General features: G+C 37.7%; 1 protein-coding gene across 1 annotated transcript in view; it reads right to left on the bottom strand.

Annotated features, from left to right (window-relative positions):
- Nrk (Nik related kinase) overlaps positions 1-24,831 on the bottom strand; it is a 107,041-nt gene extending 82,210 nt beyond the window's left edge. Inside the window, exons 1-2 of the mRNA XM_059250356.1 lie at positions 24,775-24,831; positions 17,490-17,555 (exon numbers count right to left, since the gene is read on the bottom strand). Of these exons, the coding sequence (XP_059106339.1) occupies positions 17,490-17,555; positions 24,775-24,831 (123 nt within the window). The remainder of the gene's footprint in view (positions 1-17,489; positions 17,556-24,774) is intronic.
- Between the last annotated feature and the right edge of the window lie 1,501 nt (positions 24,832-26,332).

Raw genomic sequence — 26,332 nt, 5'->3', positions numbered from 1 at the left:
AACATCGGAAGGGAGGAGTAAGTCCATGAGTCTGGCTTGGTTTAAATCCTGCTGCTTAGATTTGATATGTGCTTTAATCCTCCTTTTACATGGCCAAATATGAAAAGGAAAAAATATTAAAGTCCAAGGCTCAAGTTAACTGACCAAAAAGAAACTGGATGATCCAAGAATGGATTAATCAAAACCACATTTGAAAGGGAACATAGTCTCTGAACTATATGTACTCTGAAGACATCTAGAAAAACAGGCTTTATTGATAACTGGAGAGAGATTTAAAAGGTGATAGTAAAAGTTATGGTTACCAATGTCAAAGTCTCCAAATTCCATTTATACCCACAAACAGAACTTCAGCATTTCTCTCTTCAACAGTTAATTTAAAACAACCTAATCTACATGGCCATGTCCCCATTTTCTACATCCTTCAGTTTAAATCCTTAGCTTGTGACCACTTCAACATTTTCACCGTATCAAAAAGGTCTCAAAGTATCTGACCCAATGGTCAATTCCCCTTTCCACAAGAGAATGAAAAGGCCTCATAACTCTAAAATGAGGTTCAGGTAAGCAAATAAAATACTGTGCTCAAAGAGATTGAGAAAGTTGTTTCTCCATTGGCTTAATGTAGTCAATTTTTCTGAAATGACAAATAAATTTGAACAGTTGCTTTGAATATACAGTGTGTGTTGTCTCTTCTCTGAATTGGTCAGACAAATCAGCTGTTTGATACTCTGTAATTTAAGGGCTAGGATTAAGTCCTTCAGTCTCTCTTTTGGTTGTTTTGCATTTAAATGAACTAGGGTCAGTGGAGGGTCATTCTAAGCAAAAGAGACTTGAGCCTGTAGGAGTGAGAGAACCAGGCTCCTTCCTCAAGGGCAATTGGATAACCTCTGGCAAAGTGTACTTTGCCTTCATCCCCCACCCCTCCCACATAGCCCTTAAGGCTCTTTCCTTTTACAGAGGTGCTACATCTGGCTTTGCTTTTCTTGGGAGCAACTCTCCTTGTTACGAAATTCTCCCTCTTAATTCTCACACAGCCATCAGAAATAATTTACCTGCCATGGACCTCATTTCCCTTGGGATTAAGGTGAGAACTAATCTCATGCACTAAACTGTTAATCAGTGGCTTAATGCAGTTCTTAATTTATAAGATGCATGTGAAAAGGTGATTTCTGGCAAGAAGACCTAGTGTATGACTGTCCAACGATGGGAATTTGGAGAAATGCAGCAAGTTGTTCTGTGGGAAATGATTTTGGTCTACCTTTCCAGCAAATCCTACTACATTGAGTCAGATCTCTACGTTCTCAAAACTTATTATGCTTAAGGTTCCTGGCTTCTGAATAAGTCAATAAGCCCTCTCTGAGACTTCTAGTTCACATCTGAAGTTGAGCTTAGCAGTAGTTCCCAACGGAAATATTTTCATGTAGACCTTGGACATGTGTTTGTGCAAGGGCTTTCTCCAGGGGATTTTGGTGTGCACTCCAATTTAAGAACTTGTGCAGGACAAGAATAAGGAGATTATATTCCATTGGAGGGATGCAAGTCCAGGCCTGCTACTGACTCTGCTTACAATGTTGCTGAAACAGTTACTTAGTTCATATCAAATTGTGGATGACTCTGGAAAGAATGAAGTACTAAAATTTAGTCCATTTTGTATCTTTCATTCTCCCTCTATTACTGCCTTATAGTCCTACTAGCTAGGACAAATTACCTAAGATTTGACATAATAATACATAGCATATGGACATAAACGTGGTGGAAAGAGGCTATAGAAAGTTAGGAACGAATTTTCTTCCCATATTTTCAGATTCTTTCCAGAAAATCTGAAGAAATTCATGGCAGTCGAAGTTTTTCACTGCACTAAACAGTATTAGTATCTAGAGAGAAAAGACTCAGGAGAGAAGATACAAAACAAAAGAACTTATCCAGAGAAAGATGCATGCCATGGGAATAATGTGTGCCCAAGATGGAAAATTCTTTTTTTTCTCATTGAATTTTGGTGACTATCAATAAAACTTCTTTACATAAGTTGATTAATATTGTTTACTTGTGGCTATCGTTCAAAAGATATCAGAGAAACATTTGAATCACATCTAATTTCCAAAGAATTATATTCCCCTGGTAGAGTAATAAAAGCTAGTACTATCAGCCTGTACTAGTGTTTTAATGATTGACAATCTGGTACAGAAGCAGGGGAAAAGTGAGATATTTCATTTCAGCTCTCTGGAAAGAGGCAGGATATGTAGATCACAGCTGCCTGCACATTCGAGTATTAATAACTGAGTGTAAGTAAAGACTAGGAACATGAATTTTCTATAAAGTATGAGGTTTTACATACTTACTTATTTGACCTTTAGCATGTAATTTCCATGTTGAGAGCTTGGGTTTTTTATTTGTAAATAAATGGTGAACCTACAGGGTCTCAGGAGTTCCTCCCACTCTGACCTGCAGTAGAGTCTGATGCTTCCCAATCTATTTCAGCTTTCACAGCAGTATTTTTCATTTTATTTTTGAGATTATAATACAATTACATCATTTCTCCTTTCTCTTTCCTTCCTCCAACCCTTCCCATATATCCCTGCTTTCGCTCCCTCCAATTCATGACCTCTTTTTAATTAATTGTTGTCATATACATATATGTTCCTAAACATAACCTGCTCAGTCTACATACTGTTACTTGTATGTATTTTTTGAGGCTGACCTTTGGTATTAGACAACCATTTGTAGTAGTCTTCCCTGGGGAAGAAAAAGTTTTCCATTCTGAGCATTCCTTAGTTGTCTGTAGCTCTATCATTTCCCCCATTCTCAATGATAATAATATTTTATTATACAATTTCTAGTATTGGAGAAAAGTTTTTGCAAGTTTTTTCAGGGATAATAACAACTACATTACATAATGAATTTCCCTGTTCCTATTGTTTTGTAAAACTCAGCTTAAAGGAGGTTAAATGACCCACCCTCTAGCCATTTACTCAAGAAACCACTTAACTCATAAAAAGTTAAATACTGGCCAGTGTGATACCAAAGCATGTGCTTCCACTGTAGCATGGGAACTAGAATAAATCTGATTACATAAAGGTGAGTCAAAATAAGTTCTTGCATTAACTTTTGTTAGTGACATGGAATTTAATTCATGAAACAGTTATCTTCCTGGGTAGAACTCTTATCAAGAACATTAGTCTCAGCCGGGCGTTGGTGGCGCACGCCTTTAATCCCAGCACTCGGGAGGCAGAGCCAGGCGGATCTCTGTGAGTTCGAGGCCAGCCTGGGCTACCAAGTGAGTTCCAGGAAAAGGCGCAAAGCTACACAGAGAAACCCTGTCTCGAAAAACCAAAAAAAAAAAAAAAAAAAAAAGAACATTAGTCTCTTAAGTAGTATATATATATATTTACTGTCTAATTATTTGGAAGAAAGCTTTTCCCTTTGAAACGGTGCTATACAATATTAATAGCATATCTAATTTATTTCTGTTCTGGATAGTTTCAAAACACATTGTGCATTGGACAATTTGCTGTTGAATTGTTTCACATAAAATTTATTCTTTTAAAAAAAGCTTGTTCTTTGTGACAAAATTTAATCCCTAAACATTGACCATTCAGAATAAGCATGTCATAAATGGCTACGTAATTTCTCACATAGTTCCCCATATCCTCCATAAAATATACCAGGTAATTTGACTTCATCAAGTACCAAAAAGTTAATTCTCTAATTCTTCATCTTTGTTTGACAGGCCCAAATCTTTGAGACTTACTAAAATTAAAAAAAAAAAAAAAGAAGTCTATAGAGATCAGGAGACTTGTATACACTCGAGCCTCATCATGCCTTCCATGAGGCCATGGTGGCCCAACTTTCGTGTTGTCCCTGAGCTGTCAAGGAGTAAGAAGCTCCATTTTTTGTTGCAAATCTGACTTAGCAACTTGCTGCATGACTTTAGGTAACTTATTTCACTTCACAACCCTTCAGTTTTATAGATCAAATAAGAATAGCATATATAGGGCTAGAAAGCAATGGGTAACAATGCTTGCTACCAAGCCAAAAGACCTGCATCCAATCCCCACATGTCAGAGGATGAGAGCCTACTCCAGCAGGCCGTCCTCTGACCTCCACATGTGCGTGACACACACACACACACCCAAAAAAAAAAAAATAAAGAAAACAGACAACACGCATAAAACTACTTGATAGGGTTGGTATGAGAAAGTAAATTATTTAAATCCCACAAAGTGTATAGAAAATCTGGTATAAAGTAAGCAATTAAAGTTATTGTGTATTTTTTATTACCTAGAAATCAAAACTTATTAATTGTATCTACATATCACCTTGATAAATTCTCTCTACTTTTAAATTGAGAACTATTTTTTATGAACCACTAGAAAGAGAACTAATGGTGGTAGAAGGCCCAACAAATGTCCCTGGGATGGTGACACTGCTCAGGGTTCTTTTCTCTTTCCATTGGGACTCACCAAATACCCACACGGAATAACTAGCAGTGTCACATCAACTAGAGACCTCCTTGTGGATTTTTCCTAAAATTCACAGGTCTGCTATTCTTTTGGAGACTGTCAGTTGTACTTGAGGGAGCATCTCTGGACCATGCTGATATATTTGAAAGGGGTGATGTAATGGCTAGATTTAAACAGCATTGCTGCTAGTCTACCTCCATTCTGTGTTATATACAAACTAATGGCGTCTTATGTACGTTTCCTTAAGTTAAAGGTCCTAGTACCACATGTAGAAAAAGTGATTTATCACAACTCAACAAAATGGACTGTATTTAATTGAGTCTTAAACAACACTAGTCATTGGTGGCCAGTCTACTTGATCTCTGTAATAGTATATATGGTCTTTCAGCAGAAGAAAAATCAACATTATTGATCTATATTTGTTGCAATCATACTAAGTGATTGGACCCATATCAGGTGCAATTAAGCTAGACAAATCCTGATGAGTTCACCAGTCCAGAGCCTGTCTACATGTACAGTAAGGAAAAGAAAAACACAGAATAATTTAGACTAACTTTGATTGTCTTCTCTAGCCTAGTAGAGTGAGCAGGCGAATGTTCTCCTTGGTATGCCAAGGTGAAAACTCTCCTTTGCTTGACTCAGCCCTTCAGTGAGGAAAGAATTACTCACCTGGACTTAGTGCCCCCTACAGCTGCCAGCAAAGCAGCTTTGCTATGGAGCTCCAAATGAAGCACAAGACAACATTTGCTAGAATCAGGGAGGAGTAGCAGCTGTTTGGGGACTAGAAGACCAACCCTCCCCACTCTTTGGAAGCAGTTTTAGTTAAGCTGATTCAGCATTCCTTGTCATACCATAGCAGGTGGGTAAGACAGGGCCCCTCTTACTTCTTAATACAGAGCTAGCAAACAATAAATTTGTGACCGGGTAAAGCTAGTTCTGTATAAAGCTGGTAGGTAAAATACAGAACTTGCCCAGCTAAATTCTAGTTTCAGATGGACAACTGTCCATTTAGTATAAGTATACACCTTTGAGGCATACTTGCACTCAAAATTATTCTCTATTCAATAAGATTCAAATTTAACTTGAATACTCTGCATTTGGGGGCCAAAGTGGCAACTCTAACTCTAAAGACTCTTAAATTCTTCTTTTTCTGTCCTTTTACCAACATGCTTTATTTTTTACTCCTTACCTGATCATCAAGTCATTAAAATATAATATTTAAATAAAGAAAAACAGAAACTATACAATTGGCCAACAAATTTGTTTTGGCTTCTGCAGAGAAGATTAAAGAAATGATACATGTTATCAAGCCCTTGTCCTCACGGCTGTTTTCCAATGAAAGTCTCAATTAGGAATCAGTGAAGACATTTAGCTTACCTCTCATTCTGCATGTTTTAAGGCAAATAGACAGGAAGTCCTATAAACCTAGAGATATGCACTCAGGAAATGAATCTTTATTTCTATAACTCATGCACTTGAATTGTACTCTCCATCAAGTGAGTAGCAGTCTCGACAAATTAACTTAAAAGATAACTCAAAAGAATCCTGAAGCCACTAGTATTTGCAAAGTTGAACATGACTACATAAAAACTGGTGCAAAAAAGCAGGTCCTTTCCTTCCTCTAATACTTAAAACACACATACAAGTAACATTATACAGACTGAGCAAATTATCTTTTGGAATATACATGTACATATTTATACATATATGCATGTAACAACAGTAATGAAAAAAGAGGCCACGAATTTGAAAAAGAGCAAGGAGGTTATATGAGAGTGTTTGAAAGGAGGAAAGGAAAGGCAGAATTGTTGTTAAAATTATAATAAATAATTATAAAATTAAGAAAGTTAAAAAATACAAATTGTCCTATTTTATAGCATCTGAAAGGCCTTATAACAGTTTTAACAGAATAATGGGTGTATTTATTTTATTATTTTTTTTCTGAACATTATCTTGCATAGGTTAAGTAGCCATGTTTCAAAGGAATCCTATAAACTCTCCTGACTTCACATACTCGCACATGTCACTGGTACTTTCAAATGTGTGGAAGGAATTGGGGATGGTTTATCTGGAAATTTCTGTCCTCATATCAGAGCATCCCATCTGAAGGGCCTCGGGGAAGGAAGCTGACAGGAAGTAATTGTTCTGGAATCTCCTTCTCTTGAGTCTAGGCATTCAGATGTGCCTGAGAAGTACCCAAAACCATTTTGGGTGCATATAAAACATCTATGTTCCATTTTAGTAAGGCTATAGGTGTATATAACAACAAAAAGCAGACCCTTTCCTTCTAATACTTAAAACATACATACAAGTAACATTATACAGACTGAGCAGATTATCTCTTCAAATGTCATTTAATTCGATTTGTGTATTTTCAGGGGTGGTAGTGCATTGTTGAAGAAATCAGTTGAACTGATTCTACCCTGCACTGGTTGGAGTAAACACAGACTCTGCACTCTACCAATATCATTACTCTATTTTACACTTCAACTAATTTGCACCCTTTTGTTCATGATTATTTCTGCAGCTAGTGCAGTTCAGGAGTGGATATTTTAATACCAAGTACAATATATTTAAAAGTATGAAAGAGTCATAAATCAAGCATACATAAACACACACACACACACACACACACACACACACACACAGAGAGAGAGAGAGAGAGAGAGAGAGAGAGAGAGAGAGAGAGAGAGAGAGAGAGAGAGAGACTGACTGACTGACTAATAATAGCCTCCCAGGACCTTACGGCTGGAAAAGTAACCAGTAAACCAAGACAAGTTTGTTATCAATAGAGAGAAAGGGAGCAGGAAAGAGAGTGAAAGAGAGGGAGAGGGAACGAAAGAGACCAAAACAGAATGGGGGAGGGAGGGAGGAGGAGAGCAGCTAAAAAAATATATATATACACTACTAAATCTTTTAGAGTTTAATATTTTGGGCCATTTAATTTCTTTTAAAGCATAATAAAATTTAAGATAGTTAAAAAAACTGGCCAGCATGGGTAGAAGGTGAAGGGAAGCAAGGACGTTTGTGTGTTCTTATTTATATGTGTTTTTCTTTCTAATGGCTGCCAATTTTCCAAGTCAGGAAATATTTGTACATGTTCTAGACATCTTCCTGAAGGTATGAAGCTCTCTTGAAACCATCTTATTTGGCCATGCCAACAGCACTACAGCAAACTACAGTATCCTGAGAAAAAATATACTCTTTCAAGCTTCCTAAATGACTCATTCAGGAGAGAGTAATAAAAAGTAGGGCTAATATTTCCATCCTTTGGAAATATTTATCTCTACACAGTACCGCCTTTTAAAAAAGTCGGAATAGAGAGTTACTTAGGTGGTATAATTTGAAAGGCTAGGCAGGGTGTCACTAGTTCTTTCCATCGAGGTACATCTGCAGAGAGCTCCCAATAAAGGGCCATTTGAGAGGAAGTCACTTCTGTACACATCCTCCGAGTTCCAACAGAAAACGCACTAAGCACCATGTGTGTAAGGTGCCACGCTTGTTCCAAAGAGACCGCAAAAGTGGTTAAAACTGATTTTCTGGATGCACCCTTTTGAAATCATAATCTCTTTGCTAAATGATAGTTCTTAAGATAAAATGCAAACATAAATATGGACAATAGAAAATAGACCAGGAAATTTTCCCTTGTTATTTATTCCTGCTGTTTCCCCCCTCCCCCATGTGCCATTCACTTTATTAGGCACTCCAGGAGTACAGTCAAAATAACAAAAAAATACACCTGGAGCCCTGCTCGCTATAGAAATTGCATAGCACTTTTAAAGACTACTTAATCTTTAGACATCCATTTGAAGCCTTCTAGCTGGTTTTATACTGTCATTGCAACACTATTTTGTGACAAGGTGGGAAGAATTTGGCTGATTACAACTCTTGTAGAGGTTAACCACTAGGGAAACCTCAAGCAGTAAGTTCTGTTGAAACCTGCATCCCCATCTGAAGGGAACAATATAAGGGGAATCTCAAAAGGCACACCCGATTCTCATCTGCAATGCCGAAGCCTTACTCTCTATGGCCACTTGTTCACCTCTCATCCTCTGCCACTGTCTAACCTTCCAAGCTATAGCCACGTAACCCCTATGTGCAATTTTTTTTCCTGTATTTCCTGGGAGAATTTATGTCCTTAAGCAGATAAAAGGGTCTCTAAGTTTTCTACAGCCTAATCTTTATACATGTGACTAGAAGTACATCAATAGATATATTTAATATACACACTTAAAAGTGTTAATTTTATTTTTATTAGTTCTTTGAGAATCCCATTTAATGTGTTTTGATCATATTTGAGCCCTACCCCAACTCCTTCCATACCCATTACTCATCATTATGCCCCTCTTCTAAAAACCCATCAAGTTAAATTTGTGTTGCCCATATTTTCTTAGATATGTGCACTTCCACTTGAACATGACCAGTCTACCAGAGGCTACACGAGGAAACTGACTCTCCCTCTTTCAGGAGCTATCAATTGCTAATGGCTCTCTAGCTCGGGATGGGACTTCATGGTCACATCCTTTGAATTTTCTTGTTGGAATTTCCCATCAATTACAAACCAATTATCCACAAGGCCCTACCTTTAAATGACTCTTTAGTGTTTTCCTTTCTCCTGGAGGTGACCAGTAGGAACAGTAGCTGAGGAAAAAATGTTCGTGGCCTCAGAAGTATGACTTTGAGCACTAGAAAATAGGAAGTGGCGACAACAACTGCTTTTCAACTATCCCATGATTTCTAAGAGTCCAAGGAGGAATGCAGTCACAAACTTGAGTGCCCTTAAAAGTCTACCTGTTTGTGCTCATTCAGTTCTGAAATTTTATTGAGTTCCAGAAAAAGCCCAAAGACTAACTGTCTTAAGGCTCCTCAGGAAGGTAACAAAGTATGTTCCAGGGATACATCCTTAATGGTCTTCATTGTGACCTGAGCGCTGTGTTTTGTAAACATGTGTGTTTTTGCATTTGGGGCAAACATCTATTTTTACCTAATGTCTGATAGAATGATTTTATTCTAAGTGCACACACCTAAAGATTGGGGAAATTCTGAGTTTACTTTGCCATTTCTAATTTACTACTTTTGTCAGTTTGTTCATTATCTCTTCCATCTTATGTTTCCTAATGTGTGAATGGACAAGGTACTCATATCACAGTGCTCTTAGGAGATTTAAAGGTAATAATGAAAAGTAAGGGACAATGTCAGAACTAAGGATAAATGTGCTGATTAGACCTTCAGGTCACTAAAAGTGGGTATTTAAATCATATTACAGTATTTTTCTCAAAGTCAAGAAAAGCTGCCCTTCTCTGAGTACTCTAAGACCTGTGCTTTTTGATCATGGTGGTGCGTTTTTTTCTGCTTTTTGCTCTTCAGAGTTAATGATTTATACAAAACGCCACTGGCAGTGCTTAGAATATAATCAGTCTTTTCTCCCTCAGGGGAACTCTGAACAATCCAACCTTCTTTTCCTATTCATAAAGGGGCTCTGCCTAAAAAAGACAACCTTATAGATGCTTTCTTATTTTGTAATAAAAATGACGCATAAGCCACCACCATGATGCCATTATGTCTCTTACTTAAATAGCACAACAATTCATATCTCATTTCCCATCCTTTCTCATGCTTTGGTAGAGGAGCAATTTATTATAACATAGGTGTAGATAAGCAGGGGAAAATAAAACTGTAGCATAAAGACCTGTTTGTATATTTTGGTTGTCCTTTATATTTTTCATTTAGTTTTGCTGATAGGCTTCTTTGTAAGTTTTTACCACTGCAGTAACTGAGCAAAATAAATTTCTGAGAGCTTCTCCTTTTCTTTTTACAACCCTCAGAGAATGACAATGACACAATTTCTAAAGGCAGAGTTGGCACCACTCACAACAGTACCTTAGACATGGGTACACAAATATGATAGACTTTTGAGAAGCCTGAAAACCAATTGGGACTCATTCTTATTTCATTGCATTATTTCAATAATGCAAGTGTTACCTTACAAACTGTCATTTATTTAAGAAGATGTGATGGTGACCAAGTAGGAAAATACTAACGGCTAAAACAAAACCAAAGGAACGGAATTTGCTCTGTGAATATGCACGTGATTTATACATATGCTTAAAACTTGCTCTTCCATATATTATATTGAGTACATTAATGATATCTTAGAGGCAGAAATTAATACATGACTTGTTCTGTAATACTAACAGCTTCTTCCTTCTTCAAGACTGAGATACAGAAGTTTTGATGAAACAGGAAAACAAGGCAAACCTAAAATTCAGAGGCCTAGATCCTTTCCCACAGTTTGAGAGATGCCATTGCCAAGAGAGAAACACATCCTTTTCTCCAAGGCCTTTTAGACTCAGTACTTTCCATTAATTTGTTCCCGAGTCTCAATTTATTTGGCCCTTTTCACCATCACACTACAAATATTCAATCTCTGTTCTCTCTTTTTTTTTCGAGACAGGGTTTCTCTGTGTAGCTTTGCGCCTTTCCTGGAACTCACTCTGTAGCCCAGGCTGGCCTCGAACTCACAGAGATCCGCCTGTCTCTGCCTCCTGAGTGCTGGGATTAAAGGCGTGCACCACCAACGCCTGGCTCTCTGTTCTCTTATTGAAGATAAAAAAAAACTCTTCTTGGAATCTCACTGACCAAAAGCTTCATTATACTCTCTACAACCAGTAAAAAATAATAAATAACATTCCTATTTTATCCTTTCATTTGCCCACTCTAATTCATCTCTCTTTTTTTTCTTCCTCTTATAATTATTCCTTCATTGAATGTGAGGTCTCAGTTAAGTAAACCAAGAAAAATGTCTGCCAATAGGTTTCTGATTATCTTATCACATTCTCCTCAACACAGTATATGAGACATAGCATGTATTCAATAACATTTTGGAAATTTCTATCATGAACTTTTTAAACATTCAAAACAATGTCTTTTTTGTAATAGATTCATTTAACATTTCTTATGCTAGATCATTCTGATGTTACTTGAGAAAGACCAATCCTTACATCTGAGGCATATTATCAAAAAGGGGCAACATCACAGAAAGGAGGTGGAACCATGGTACTGCTCTGGAATTGGGATATTGTATTAAGAAGACACAACAGCTTGATAGGCCTATGGCTTCAATTAAGCTTCAGCTTCAGCTCCTGCTACAGAGGCTTGCAATGTATGATAAAATACCCAGTGTTGTGTTCTCTGTGGGCACTCAAGTCATATTTGTTGGCTGACTTAATTGAGCTATATTTGCAAAATGGCAAGGATGTGAGGAAACTTTCCTACCTAAAAAGAAAGCATTCACAGTGCTAGACATTTGGTAGGCAAATAAACAGTATAATTTCAGCCTAAAAGGAAAAATATTCACTCTCCCATCCAATAGACCTAGTGGCTAGGCAACTCAAATGTCAGCATCATATTTCTGGAAATTAACTTTAAATATCATAAATTGTATGTCATCAACTTTGAAGACATTTCTTTCCTCCCTTTCTTTTCCCATTCCTTGCTCCAAATTCAAATGCAGAAAATGTAACTAATAAAGCTCAATCTCACCTGTTTGGTAAGGTTTGCAAATACAAGCAATGTGTCTAGCAATATGTACAAAAAATTAAAATTTAAGAGCCATGCATTGGATGGTGTTTTTAAACAAGATGTCCACAATTAGTGGTGCATTTTCAGAGCAAAAACAAGTCAGGAATTTGCTCATGACTATAATGCCACACTATTATTTACCTGAATTAACCTTCTGACTACCAAGTGGCAGAATTCCCCACTAAGTTCTTCTAAGGATCAAAGTGCAAGGTAAGCCTCAGTTTCAGAACCATCTATATAAATTTTTACTATATTTCAGATGAATTTTCCTTTGCTTGAAATGGTTGCCTTGAATCATTTAGCTCCTTTTATTGTCTTCATCACATCTAAATGGTAATGTAGGAACAAGTTTCAGATGTTAGCAGTTGAGATCTCATGAAGGTCAAGGTCATTTTATTCACTCTGAAAATCCTGTTGACTGTTTCACTAATATTACATACCAATGCATCTTTGCATTCTTTGTATTCCTACTGCCAACTTTTACCTGTGCAATGGATAATAATTACTCAGCTCATTATCAAGCCTATCATGTGGTGAAATAGAGGAGGAAACAGAAAAATAGGCTGAAGAACATTTTCTTTGGTGGTCTAAAACATGGAACTACTCCAATGAATCACCATTAGCCAATAATTAATCAACTTCTAGTGTGTAGGAAGGTAAAGGGACTACAAGATTATTGTCATTATATTGATGATAGTCAGACTTGCTTACATTATATGTGGTGTCAGGCACTATGTGAAGTGCCACAAGGAATTCTGACAATTACCATGTCTAGAACATTTATGTTATTGTTGAATAAATACACAGAAAATTCAAGTAACATGCTTAGTGGAAGTTAAGATGGTCAGGTTGCCAGTTTCCACCCTTCCTCCCTAAAGGGTCTTGGTGTTTTGTTTAATATTTCATAAAATTACTGTGGCACCTCCATCGCACCTTGAGAAATTTGAGTTGTATCCTGCCTCACTGAAGAATGAGTTGCAACTGATTTTTACCCTCTCTGGAGGGGTGGGAGGCATCACTCATGTGTCATAGGTACATAGGAAGATTGGAGAACACCTTTGTAGATTGGATTCTCTCCTACCTTCTTAAGGGCTCTGGGGACTGAACTCAGGTCATCAGGCTTACAGTACAAGTGCCTTTACCCACTTAGCCATCTTACCAGGCCATAACCGATTTTCTTTTTGCAGCTATATTCTTCCATCGCCAAATATCAAATATTCTTCCAATTGAAATTACTAATCAGAAGCTATGAGACTAGTAGTTAAAGGTAGAGAGAAAATACCATTTCTAACCCCACTTGGGGAAAAGGGGAAGAGCAGTACTTTTCTCTCTCTCCTAAAATGAAGAAGGAAAAGGAAACCCACATTTTCTAGTGAAGCTTGTGTTGGTGGGAAGAGGGACAGGGTTGGAAGATAGGTGACTAATTAGAAGAAGGAAGGGAAAAGAGTTACTAGGTAGAGTTGAGTGAAACTTAGTCTTCATTTCTAGGTGCACAGACCTCAGCAGACAGCTGGAAACCTGCCAGAGAAGGAGGCCTTGGAAACAAGCTGGAAGACATTGGAGAGACTTTAACCAAAACAAACAACAGCAGGGGATGTGGTTGGCAGTACCGAAAGAGCAGAGGACTCTGTGAGTCACTCTTACATTAACTTTGAATGGTATCATATCTCCATTTCATTGTATAGATTAGTTATTTAACAGCTGGTAATGTCTAATATATAATAGATGTATATATCTATGTAAAATATAGACACATGTTTTTATCTCAACTATGTAATATTATAGACAGAAAAGACAATCTAGCAAAAATATGGACTAGAAAAATTATCCAATATCTTATTAATCTAACAGTTTTATTCAATATTTCTCATCTGCATATTTAAGACATAAGTGTAATAATGACTATGTTACTTAGCTCAGTAAGTATTCTTCTGTCATTTTACTAAATACTGTTTTACAGAACAGTGAAATACTAAATATAAGGTAATTCCTTTCCATTAATTTTTTTTATATTATTTACAGTGTCACTGAATTTTTCTTTGTGAAAATAATAGCAACAATAATGGCAGCAATAGCCATCTTAATAGATCTACCATGTGTCAAACATTCTCTAAATACTGTTTCTAAGTTTCACTCAAGTTTGCAAGGTAAGTAGGATGAACTGTGTCTTATAAACAAAAGGAAATGTGTAATCAGAGGTTAAATGACCGATTCCCTGTCATAGCTCTAAGCGTTGAATTAATTAGATCTGCCTGGTTCAAAGGAGCTGTCGTCACCACAATGTGCCAACTCTCCACTGCAGGGAGCGTCTTTATTCTTCTAATTGGGAGTAATTTCTTAAAAACTTCTAAAAGTAGAACTATTAGTGTAAAGAGGATAATCAATTTAAAACTGATGACTACTTACTCCATATTGTTTTCTATGAGGGTAATATTAATGTATCTTTTTACAGAAAGAAATTAATTTGAGATACAATGAAAAATAGTAAAGTCACGTGTGAGTGACAGAAAGAAATCTTTATGTTGTAAATAGAGCTTTAATCATCAACATCCCGAAACTGGGTTCTGCTTAGAAAATCGGACAGTGGAAAGTTGTTTTTTTTTTTTTTAACCTCTGGATCTAAATAGTTCACATAAAATTCTTAGAAGTTGATGTGTTCTACCATACAACTAATGACTGCATCATGAGCATTCATTTAAAAGAAATTTAGATAGACTTCTCACTTTGGATGAGGATACGAAATCCAGAGAGAACCATTCCTAGCCTAACATCAAGAAAAAAAAAATCTATCTACAAAATCATACTTTTTGAATCTAGAGAGAAGTTTCAAAGCAATCAACAAGCTTTAAGTCTGAAGAAAGGTATGGGCTCACCTATGGCTGCAGGGGGAACAGAAATACAAGCAGACATGAAGAAATCATGTATTTTTTAAGTGAATTACTAAGCACCAAGCATGAATTTGCAAAAGTCTTGGAAAGTGAGATACAGGATGAAATTTGAAATTACAGACATACAGGCATCTGTGTGGATTTATGGCTCAGACAAAACGAAGGGCAGGGCAAGAAAATGAGAGAGGACATCTCTGAATCACACAGACATGGACACACATACACACACACACACACACACACACACACACCACTTCAGAAACTATGGAAACCAGATAGAAATGGAGTGACATGTTTATATTGCTGAGAGAAAATGTCAATCGAGCTCCTATGCCTGTAAATATCTTCCAGAAGTAAAGAAGTCATGTATTTCATTAGTGGAAACCTCAAACTGTAAGGAACATTCAGGTCTTCAGTCTTAAGCTCTTCATACCAGATATAAAATTGGATTTTCAAAAAAGAAATTAAAATTCTAGAAATGGTTAAACTAAATGTTGATATAAAAGCATTATTTGTATTTTGTCTAAGAAGTTGACCACCCAACATCCCCCCCAAAAATCCCAGTAAGTATGGAAACAATGAGTATATTCAATATAAATAAACTTATAGCACAATTATAGGTTTTTATTATATGTAAAAACAAAATTCATAATAATCATAATCATTGCACATCATCTGGTATACCACACAATTAAGTGTAAAGGGATTCCTTGGCTCATATTAACATAACATCTATACTTAAATGTTCATTGTGGTGATAGCTATATGATTATAAATATTTGCTTAACTCATGAGTGAATTTTATTAATTATATACTAGACACATAGTTTTCAAAAAAATAAAAATTTCATGCATAACCTTTTTACCTTTTTGACTGCTCTTCTGGTGAGGACATCACAGCTCTGACGAATGTTTTATTCTTACCTTATTTCCAACATTTGGTGATGAAGAAGGCTGTATACTTCTTAAAAAAATTACAAACACACACACACACACACACACACACACATATATATATACATACACATACATATATATATATATATATATATATATTAACCCACCTCAGGAATTGAAATATTTTTATAATATGCATATTATAAATGTGTCTGTCATAAAAGGTATGACAGGAAACATGGCATAAGCAATATATACTTGGCTCTGTGCCATTATTACTGTCTGTAGATAATCAGTTCCGTTTATGTGTAAGATCAAAACTATTTGAAGAAAAGGAAACTTTTGTCCTTTTTATTGTCACTCTCTCAGTTCCCTGTACTTGCCAAGCTTCTTTCTATACTTAGGGCCTGCCTACATTGCTCTTGCTACTATGTGGAATGTGCTTTGGTGAATATTTTTAAAAAGCATCTCTCACTCCAATATAGGCAGATAAATTAGAGAAGAAGTCTCACTGGGAAGATGCTGCTCCAAACATGTCCTTATAGAGGGTACCCTTGTCTTGATGGAAAGAAGATGTTTACTTTAGGTCTATAGCAGGGCATTGCTACACAGTCCACATAAATATGATCTGAATTCAGTGGGCAGTAAGGTTAGCCTAGGGACAGTAATATTGGTTTCAAGGGAAAGGCCTTGGAAAAAGGAATGCTTCCCTATGCAGAACCTTATATTTTATAACATTACAAGACAGAGACAATAGAAGTTTACCATATTTTAAAGTACAAGAAGCAGACTTGACTAAGGTGACAAGGCTACTTGCAAGTCCTTACTACTGTCCTACCCTCTGGAATGTCTTAATGTCCACCTCAACAACACCTCATTTTTATCCTCCTGATATCAGTTTTTAATTTTTCAGGAAGTAGGTCAACATTGATCCTCCAATCTAAATGAATTTCCATGTTTTATACATCTATATTGCTATAAACTTCCTAACAGTTAATACTTGACAATTAAAATTACATAGCTGTGCGTTTACTTACATATCATACGTGGGTGTTTTAAACAAGCCTCTATCCATATGCACACTTACTGATATGTTTCAATATTGTAAGCCTCAGAAGAGTAGGAACTATACTTGTTATATTTATTACTTCATCCCAAGAGATTATCATAGTTCCTAGGGGAATACTTAGTGTATAATATATAATTATTAAATAAGTGTAGCTTTTCTTGAGAAATTCTTTAGCAAACTTTATCTACACATTTGCAGACTCATGTGAACTACTATAGAAAATTAATGAACTTTGCCTATCAATAATAAAACATTCAATTTAAAGTTGAATATAGATAACTAAAAGCCATTGATACATGTTATAAAACAAGTAATATAATTATTTTGGTACATTCTATTTGATTTCCCCCTTTCAATCAAAGAGTTTCCGTTTATTAATTTTACGTCTTATGTTCATTGGTTCAGCATAGTTTTTCCAATCCATTTTTGCATTAATAAACAATAAATTTTAAAATCTCAATGATATATTCAAGTTGTTTCACCTCTCAGATTTATGCACTATATTTTAGCAGTATTTTATTTGCATTGTTGGGGTTTGACTCACAATTACTGTTATTAAAAAAATTAAGCATGAATAAATAACCTAGTTCCACTTACCAAATAGATTCTCCCATAAGTACCAAGACCAATGGCTTTATCTAGTGAGAATATTCCAGTTGGGTCCTACAAAAAGTAGAACAAAAATGGTCAGCTTTCTTAAAAACGATTCCAATCTGCATTGTTCCTTTGGAATTTACAAAATAAAAGGCACTCCTGAAACATGTTCTTTCATGACCCCATTTCCCAAAAGAATAGGTAACAATGTCCTTAGATTGACTATAGTCATTTATAAAAAAGAACACTAAGAACTCATGCAACCATACTGTAAAATATATACAAGTAAGTAATTCTGAGTAAATGACATAGGTAAGTAAGATAGATATAAGTTCATGCACTTGTTGAAGAAGTATTCACTCATTACCTATTTTTGAGTTCTAACTAGATAGATTAAAAAGTTTAACATTCATGAATGAGAGGTAGATATCGGATGCAAAGTCTAATGAACTCATTTATAACCCTTATAACTACTATCTCTATATACACATAACAAAGCAAAAGTCAAGGCATTAGAAGTTTTGAACTAAAAACAGCAGCTAGTGTTGGTTTTGCTTCTTACATTCACATTTATATCAACTGAGTGTCTTTTCATGGCACAAATTGATCAATAGTCTCTTGACTCTTCATATCTAAGAAAATGTATTTTTGGATACAGTTCTGAATCTTCCATACGCATCCTCAAGGATTATGCCCTTACCTTGTAATGTGAGTATTGTTTTTCTATTCACCAAAAACATGGTTCCATACATTTTACTTGTTTTTTAATCAACAGTAGAGATTTTAGAAAATTTTGTATGAACCATGAGTAGATGTCAACTTATACAAGAATGGTAGAGAAATTAACAAATACTTGGAAATCCAGAAAGTATATAGAACATAAATATTTAATGATGTTATAATAAAGAATAAACGGAAAGCATCTTAGTAAAAGGAACATATGTGAAGAAAGTCATAGATTTCTTAAGATTAGTGTGATATTTATGTGATCTAGCAAAACTGTCATAGGCAAAAGACAACTCTGAATTCATCTTAGTCAACAAGTATCCAAATGGATGGAGAATCAGGGAAACTGAGTTTTAGCTCCAGAGCTGGTTTTTTTTTTTTTTTTTTTTTTTTTTTTTTTTTTTTTTGGTTTTTCAAGACAGGGTTTCTCTGTGTAGCTTTGCGCCTTTCCTGGAACTCACTTGGTACCCCAGGCCGGCCTCGAACTCACAGAGATCCACCTGGCTCTGCCTCCCGAGTGCTGGGATTAAAGGCGTGCGCCACCACCGCCGGGACCTGTTTTTATTAACTATATAACTCTGGAAAACTTCTTTATTCTCTCAGGTTCCATTAGCACACATGGAAAACGAAGGCATTATATTTAATGTTGTCTGAGTTGTAATATTTTATAGGAAAAATATCAGATTATTTCATCCTAAAATCCAAATGTTTCCACAGGATTGACAAAAACATTGTCAGGGCAGCAACCCAGAGTTATACTTTCTTAAAACACTCATTAAAATTAATAACACAATAAAGTCATGATTAGAAGCAAATAGATCAAGGTACATCCACCTACTGAAAGTAAAAAAAAAAAATTAAATGACAGCTTTTATTATTTGATAAGCAAAGCATATTTAATATCTAGTATATAACTTTTGCTATGACTCTCTTGGATATGTATGGGGAAGAGGTAAGCAACAAAGGAGTTACTAAGAACCAGGTTTTAGGGACTATTGGTTTAGCACATTTCTTTCAAGATATCATTGAGAAGTTTGTTTACACCATTAGCAATTTAAGAGAAACAGCAACTGCTCACTTTTTAAAAATGCATTTATTTATTTGTGTATTTTACTCATTCTGTACTGTGTGTGGGCACATTCACACATGCCATAAATGCACATGTGGAAGTCAGAGGACTACTTGTGGGAGTCCGTTCTTTCACCTTGTGGGTTCCGGGGATTGACCTCCAGTCTTCAGACTTTGGGGCAAGCACCTTTACCTGCTGAGCCATCTTGCAGGTCCGGGTTACTTCTTAAAACAATTAAACAAATTAGCTAACTCTTATTGATAAGCTATTATTTTTATAAGTATGTTTGTGTTAACGTGATAAAGATACCATGTTAGGGCACTCTCATATCGTCTGTTGATAGAGCTGGTATCTCTGAATCTTCAGAAAAAGTCAGAAATTTATCTTATCCTCTTTCTGCCCTTCAACAACAATCTTATAGTGAGATTTTAAGTCAAGTATCTAAGTACTCAAAAGAGAAAATGAGGAACTGTACTGTGCAAATCACAGAAATCTTATTTTAGCTTCGTTAATGTCAGAAATCTTTTTGTTCACTAGTCACAAATAATGACACCATCTTAATTACCCTACTGCTCACCTTAAATCAAATAGCACATTTTTTAAATTTCAAGTTTTAAAAGCATGTCAAACTTAGTATTCTTATGTTTTAAAGCTATTGTTTTCATTCATTTTGTGTGACGTTGTTAATCTGTCTCATCTCTGTTTTACAACTAAATGCTTACTAAATTCAGATAGAAAGAGGGAAGACATATGCTGATTTATAAATTAATACACAATCTTTATATCTCATTTTCCATTTCAGTCAGCCCACGTTTATTTGGGACTATAAAATAAGAAACCCAAATTCCTAGATCTTCTCTTAAAAAGTGAGATAAAAAAAAAAAGTCAATTTACTTCTAAGCCAGAAACGATTAGGCAATTTTAAAAAAAAATATTTTTTACATATTTCTATATATCCAAATTATCTCTAGCAAATTAAAATTCCTAATTGAGTTGCCCTTGAAAGCTGGAGCTTGAGAGTTGTTTCTTCTGAGGGCAGGAAGAGAAGGAAAGGCTGAGCACCCCAGTGGCCAATTTCTTAAGGGTACAGAAGAAGGAAGCAAAAGAACCACTAGAAGGCAGTGTTTCCTGGTCAAGGAAGACACAGTCGTAGCCTGATCAATAAAGCTGAATGCGCCTATACAAAGGAGGAGAGAAAAGCCGCACATGGTCAACACAGGTAGCAAGAAGTTTCAAATGTACTTACATTCACATAAAGGTTAGGGAACATGTTCCACCGATTACACAGCAAGGGGAGTGGGATAAACACTTCAGTATACAGAGAGAGACAGCAGAGGATTTTCTTCCATCATGGAAAGAACTTGTGGCTAGAGTTCCTAAAATGTTGGTTCTAATGAGATAAGTACTAGAATGAAACTGAGAGATAGTGGCAGGGATGAGCTTCACAATAGAATCAGAGTCTTTATAGATGACTACTTCATAAATATTCTCTCCACATGACTCATTTAGAAATCCTCTTTAAAAATAAAGAATCCTTAGGGCTAGTATGGAATGACGAAGTCAGAGTTCCCTTGGGCGACTCTCTTAAGATACCTAGATGATTATCAACTCACGTACTCTGTCTCTGTGCACGAACCTCTGGAAAAAACACTGTCCTGGAGACAGGGAATGTGGCTTAGAAAACGGATTGGATTGCAACATCAAGCTGAGGCAGTATTCTACGTGCAATGGATGGTATGCAGGATATGTCAAACCTTGCGCCCTTGAAGGCAAAATGGCTTCCACAAAGCAGCTAAGGGATTTGCTGAAGTGGGAAGCTTCTCGTGACTGAATGCGGAACTCATGTTTTTGCCTTCTTAGTGAAGACTGGGAAAACTGGAAGTTATATTTAAATATAAGCTTAATGTATTTCAAATATAGTGTTTGGATCATGTACTATTTCAGATCACCTCTGCCACTACTGTCCTCAAAGCCTGTCTAATCCTGACCCCAATATAGATTAGGAGTACACAGGGGAGTGTCAAATACCAAGGCCAAAGCCACAAGGAATGTCATTACCATACTGGGCAGAGAAGGCTTGGGGAACAATCATAGTGAAAGACTAGCTAGATTTGGAGATGAAGAAGATTGAGTTATGCAGGCTTACTAATTATACATACATATATAATAAATTATAAATTAATACAAATTTAATATATAATAATTTAAACACATGCAACATTGCAACTCTCTTTGCAAAGAAAGGAAGCATAAACCACAAACCTCTGTACTTTTCTTCTCCTATAAGAAATATATATTCAGTTAAAAATTGGGAAACGTTAGAGCAGGTCATTAACAAGTATGATTATGTGGTGACCCATCTTTACTACCAGCACTTAGAAAAGAAAGGCAGAAAAACCAGGAGCTCAAGGCCAGTGTCTGCTATATAAATAGTTGGAAGCCAGCCAGGGCTACATGAAACCCTATCTTAAAAACAAAGAGTAAATATGATTAAATTGACCTATTCCTTGATATTTAATGGCTTTCTTACTTTATGTGTCTAAGGCCCTAGACAAAAGGCTTTATAATTACATGAAAAGAACATTTACAAGTGTGAAATTTATGTAATTTTCTCCTCTACTTTCACTATTGCTTAATGTTTTAGGCATAAAATATTATCTAATTAAAAATACCAAATAATTTATATCACTTTTTTGTTGTTTTGTGCTATAGAGAGGGTCTTTTTGGAAGCTCAGGCTATTCTGGAACTCCCTATGTAGCCTGCACTAGCCCCAAAGTCATGGTCCTTCCGCTTCCATGACTCAAATCCTATCCCTTTCTTTAAATTCCGATTTGTACTCTTGCCCAAGCTTGTACCCTCCAGGGCTTCTGGTTTATGTTCATTTAATTGACCAATCACAAAGGGTACGTAATATATAAATCCAAAACCTATATTTAATTGTACTTCTATACTCTGAAAGATTTGTACATACGTTTATGTGTGCCTGTGTAATATGGGAACTGGACCCAGGGCCTGTGCGTGTTAGACATGCACTCTACAGCTCAGCCAGTCTATATCCAGGCCTCCAAGATTCTTTTTGACCAATTTGACACGTCATGGTTTGAATATCTCCTCATTATCTAGCTGTTTCCAAACTGTTACACTTAGCAGGGCCATATGCCAATATTCTGTCCTTCATATGTGTCCTATTGAAAATAACTATTACAAGGAACACCGCCCTATGCTCTTTTCTTTGCTTGATCGTGTCTCTCTGCATCAAAATGCAAATGTCTATCTAACTTACCAGTTCATCTATTCATTTACTTCAAAGTCTTCAGGATGTAAGTTAAATGTAAAACAAAACAAAGAACTACACCTCGGTGACCGAAGAAACAATGACTTTAAATCTCTACACATTTGATATAAAGAAAATATTGAAGAGCATGCTGCTCTTCAGCTATATTTCTTTTCTTGGAATTTGGATCTAGGGAGAGGGCAGAATTACCCATGATTCGTTCAGATGGTACAGAAAATTACTCTAAAATAAAATTCTGAAATATAATTTTCCTAAATTGAACCTTCCATGACGATTTAAAATGAGGGAAAATATAATTTGTACCCTATGTTTTTGTCTTTTCCATATTCCCCAACATTACAAACCAATCTCATGTTTGTCTCCTATACCCATGGCCACCCTCAATCTAATCTTGAGAACACTAATGTTCTAGTGAATTGTAATATAAAGATTTCAGCCTTTTGGCTTCTCTTATGGACTCTCCTCATGATCTGTATGTCCCAAAGCCATGACCAGGTTAGTTAATCCAGGGACTCTCTCGCTGACATTTGTGGGTAGGCACCTTTACTTTCTGTTGTCTGTGTTCTTTGGGTTTGGAACTCCCTGTGTTATCATTTCTATAAGGTCTTTTCCATCCCCCAATTTAACCATTTTTAGAAAGTAGTTTATTTCAGCTTGCTTATGTGTGCTTACACACACACACACACACACACACACACACACACACACACGTACGCACACGCGCGCGCGCGCACACACACACAGCCTGAGAATGTTGAGGAGGGGAGTAGGTCACTCACTGACTTTACAGTCTTATTTAGGACCAAATCAATCTTAGTCTGAATAGGAAAATTCTGCTCAGAAGGCAATCCGCCAATTGAAGCCTCCATAATCCAGAAATCTCATGTATACATCCTGGAAAAGAAATGATTTCAGGTGTATGTGGGATGAAAAATGGTTGAATATTTTTTAATTCTTTCGTCTTATTTTATGAAGTTGCAACAATAACAATTCTACCAGCTGCCATTCAACAGTTTAGTATTGAAGTACGTCCTTTAATGACTGAAATAGTTTGCTAAAATATTACCCAAGTAGATGACCTCCCCTTACCACATACCATACCACATCTGCAAAATTATAAAAGGAGGCCTTGGGAATGTCCCATTTTTAGGGAGGCAGGTATCTGCCATCATTAACAACAGGTATCTTTAAATGCCAAACTTCCACAAAATTAATTAAGGCAAGATGACTTTGAATAGTCCTATAACTGCACGGTTAATATTTAGCTTTTCTCAAGGCACGGAGGCCAATGCCCTGAACAACACATGCTTGGCGATCCTTCCAGCACAGTGCCTGCATCGTTCTCCTTTGGAGAGTCCAGGGGCCCTTTGCATTCAAGAGAGGGTGCAAGTGAAATGCCAATCTAAAAAGGGAACTTGAAAAATGGATTTGGGTGGGATCCAGCATCAGCCAGAAACCAGATGCCAATGAAATAAACGGTGTTGTTACAGTAGTAAGTCTGCTGTTTATGATGACTTTAATAGCTCACCAATCAATTTCAACTGGACATGGAGCAAAAAAACCCTGTACACGATAACAACGAACAAAGAATTATATTTCGTCATCTAAGGGACATAATACATTGTTCTAAAAATTAAAAGGCATGTACAGAATTCAGTTCTTATCCAGGCGGCGTCGAGTTCTTTTCGCTCCAGCAATACTAAATCGAGAACATTCTACTGGTGAGAATCAAGTTTTAGAAACCGCTACTACAAAGTGAGAGCAGTGTGACTCCAATGCTTCAATTTTCTAGTGCTCATTACTTTTTTTTTTAAAGGGGTCACCCATAGGTAGAGATCTCCACTGGCAAAAGAAGCAAAGGGGGTGGTCAGCCACTTGTCCTCTCCAGGAACGCTGCTATTACAAGTACCCAGGCGCTGCTAGACAAAGCGGGCTCTATTTAGAAAGGGCCCCACCCTTTAGGACCCACTTCTTTCTCCCCAACCTCACCGTGTCCCTTTGCTTTTTTGTGGCCTTCACCTCAACCAGGAGCCCAGGAACGCTGATTGTGCATAGGCGCTTCCCTGGCCCATCCTGAGCCACAGCCCGTCGAAGTCCTGGCCTAGGCTGCTGGAGGGTGTGGGCTTTCTTCCCCAGGCTTCCAAAGCCTCGGAAAGAAGCGCACTAGGAGGGCGATGGCCCGGAGTCCTTTACTTACCGGTAAGTGGCCCAGATCTGTCACCTCCTTGTCCCTCCAACCCCCAGGTCCTGCCATGACTTCGAGAAGAACCGGAGCAGGAGACCGAGCCCAGCAGGCGCGCTAGGACTGAGTCTTTGAGGTGAAGGAGGAAGAAGAGTTTGGGGGGGGGGGGGTCCCGGGGAGGGAGGAGGGGATGGGAGAGAGGAGAGGGGAGGTGGGTTTGTGGCGTGGGAGAGGAGAGGGAAATGGAGTGGAAAAGAGCGAGCTGAAGGGAGGAGGAGAGAGAAGCTAAGAGTTTTCGAGAGGCGGGAAAGTAAGTTTGGCTAAGGGCAAGGGAAGAGCTCCAGCGTCCGTCCGTCCAGAGACGAAGAAGCCAGAAGGGTGCTCCGCGGCGAGAGCGCAGGGCGGTCCGGTCAGGGTGCGCCTTTCAGGGTGAGGAGGGGGGCGGTGCAAGGCGAAGGGGCCCGGAGGAGCTCGAAGGGGATTGGTGGAGCGTCACGTCGCCAGGTGGGCAGCCGCGCAGCGGGGAGGCGAGCCAGGGGGCCCCGGGGCCGAGCGAGGCTCTGTAACGGTCTTCGGGCCAGCCCCTAGCCGCCTGCACTCCGCCCCCGGGTCCTGGGCTGCGCCTGCCGCCCCCGCCCCCGCCCCCGCCGGCCACTGTTCCACAGGAAACTTTTGCTAGGCAGCTGCCAGCCCCGGAAAACCGGTCCCTCTCAGCGCCGCTCCCAGTCTGGGCCCCACAGCTCTGCCACAGTCCAAACAACCCGCACCGTCATCTCCCCCAAAGAAACATTGTAACTTTCCTAGTGGTCTGGGTTCTCTTTCTCGTTCCCTCTAATGTAATTGCTCCCTTGGTTGAAAAAAAAAAAAAAAAAAAAAAAAAAAAAGGAAATCAATCGAGAAGGAAAGGATTCGCCCATTGGATTAGGGATCAGACTTGGGTATCCCCTACTGTGAAGGGGGAAACGGAGTCCCCAGGGCTGCCACAACTTGATCTTTAAAGCCCCTAGCAGCTCAAGGAAGTACAGAAAGGACAACCAAAGTTCCTTCGACCCCCCCTGGAGACATCTGCATCTCCTCTAGCCCAGGGGCTAGCTGGCGTCTGGCTGACGCTGCTTAGTCAAAACCACACCTATGAACAGGTGTTTGGGTTAAGGGACACGGACCCAAGTGTCAGCAGCCCTGGCTGTCCTGGGTCCTAAGTTTGCAGGCTTTGAGCTCGCAGTGAGCCCAGGAAGTTTCTGCTTGCTTTCCAGCCTTCAGCTTTTCGGTCAGGTTTCATTCATTCACTCATTCATTGCAAAACTTTTTAAGGGCTCCGGAGCTGTGCGCCCCTGTTTCCCCACAAAGCGCAAGGAGGCTGACACTTGGTTCCTACAAGACAAACGTGATTTAGCCTTAAGTGAGTTGCCTCTTGAAGCATTTACAGAAAAGGGAGCCAATGCATAAAACTAACCGCATTCTAAACTCTTGCGCACTGCAAAGAACACTTTAGAAAATGTCCTGAAGCTGCTTGCATTCCCCGGAGCTAGCTTACTGTGCTTTGAGTACCCGAACACTAAGTCGCAATGCTATT

This window comes from Peromyscus eremicus, chromosome X (assembly GCF_949786415.1).
Source record: "Peromyscus eremicus chromosome X, PerEre_H2_v1, whole genome shotgun sequence".
Classification (NCBI taxonomy): domain Eukaryota; kingdom Metazoa; phylum Chordata; class Mammalia; order Rodentia; family Cricetidae; genus Peromyscus; species Peromyscus eremicus.
Note: the sequence above shows the minus strand (reverse complement) of the source record. Positions and strands in the feature narration are given on the sequence as shown.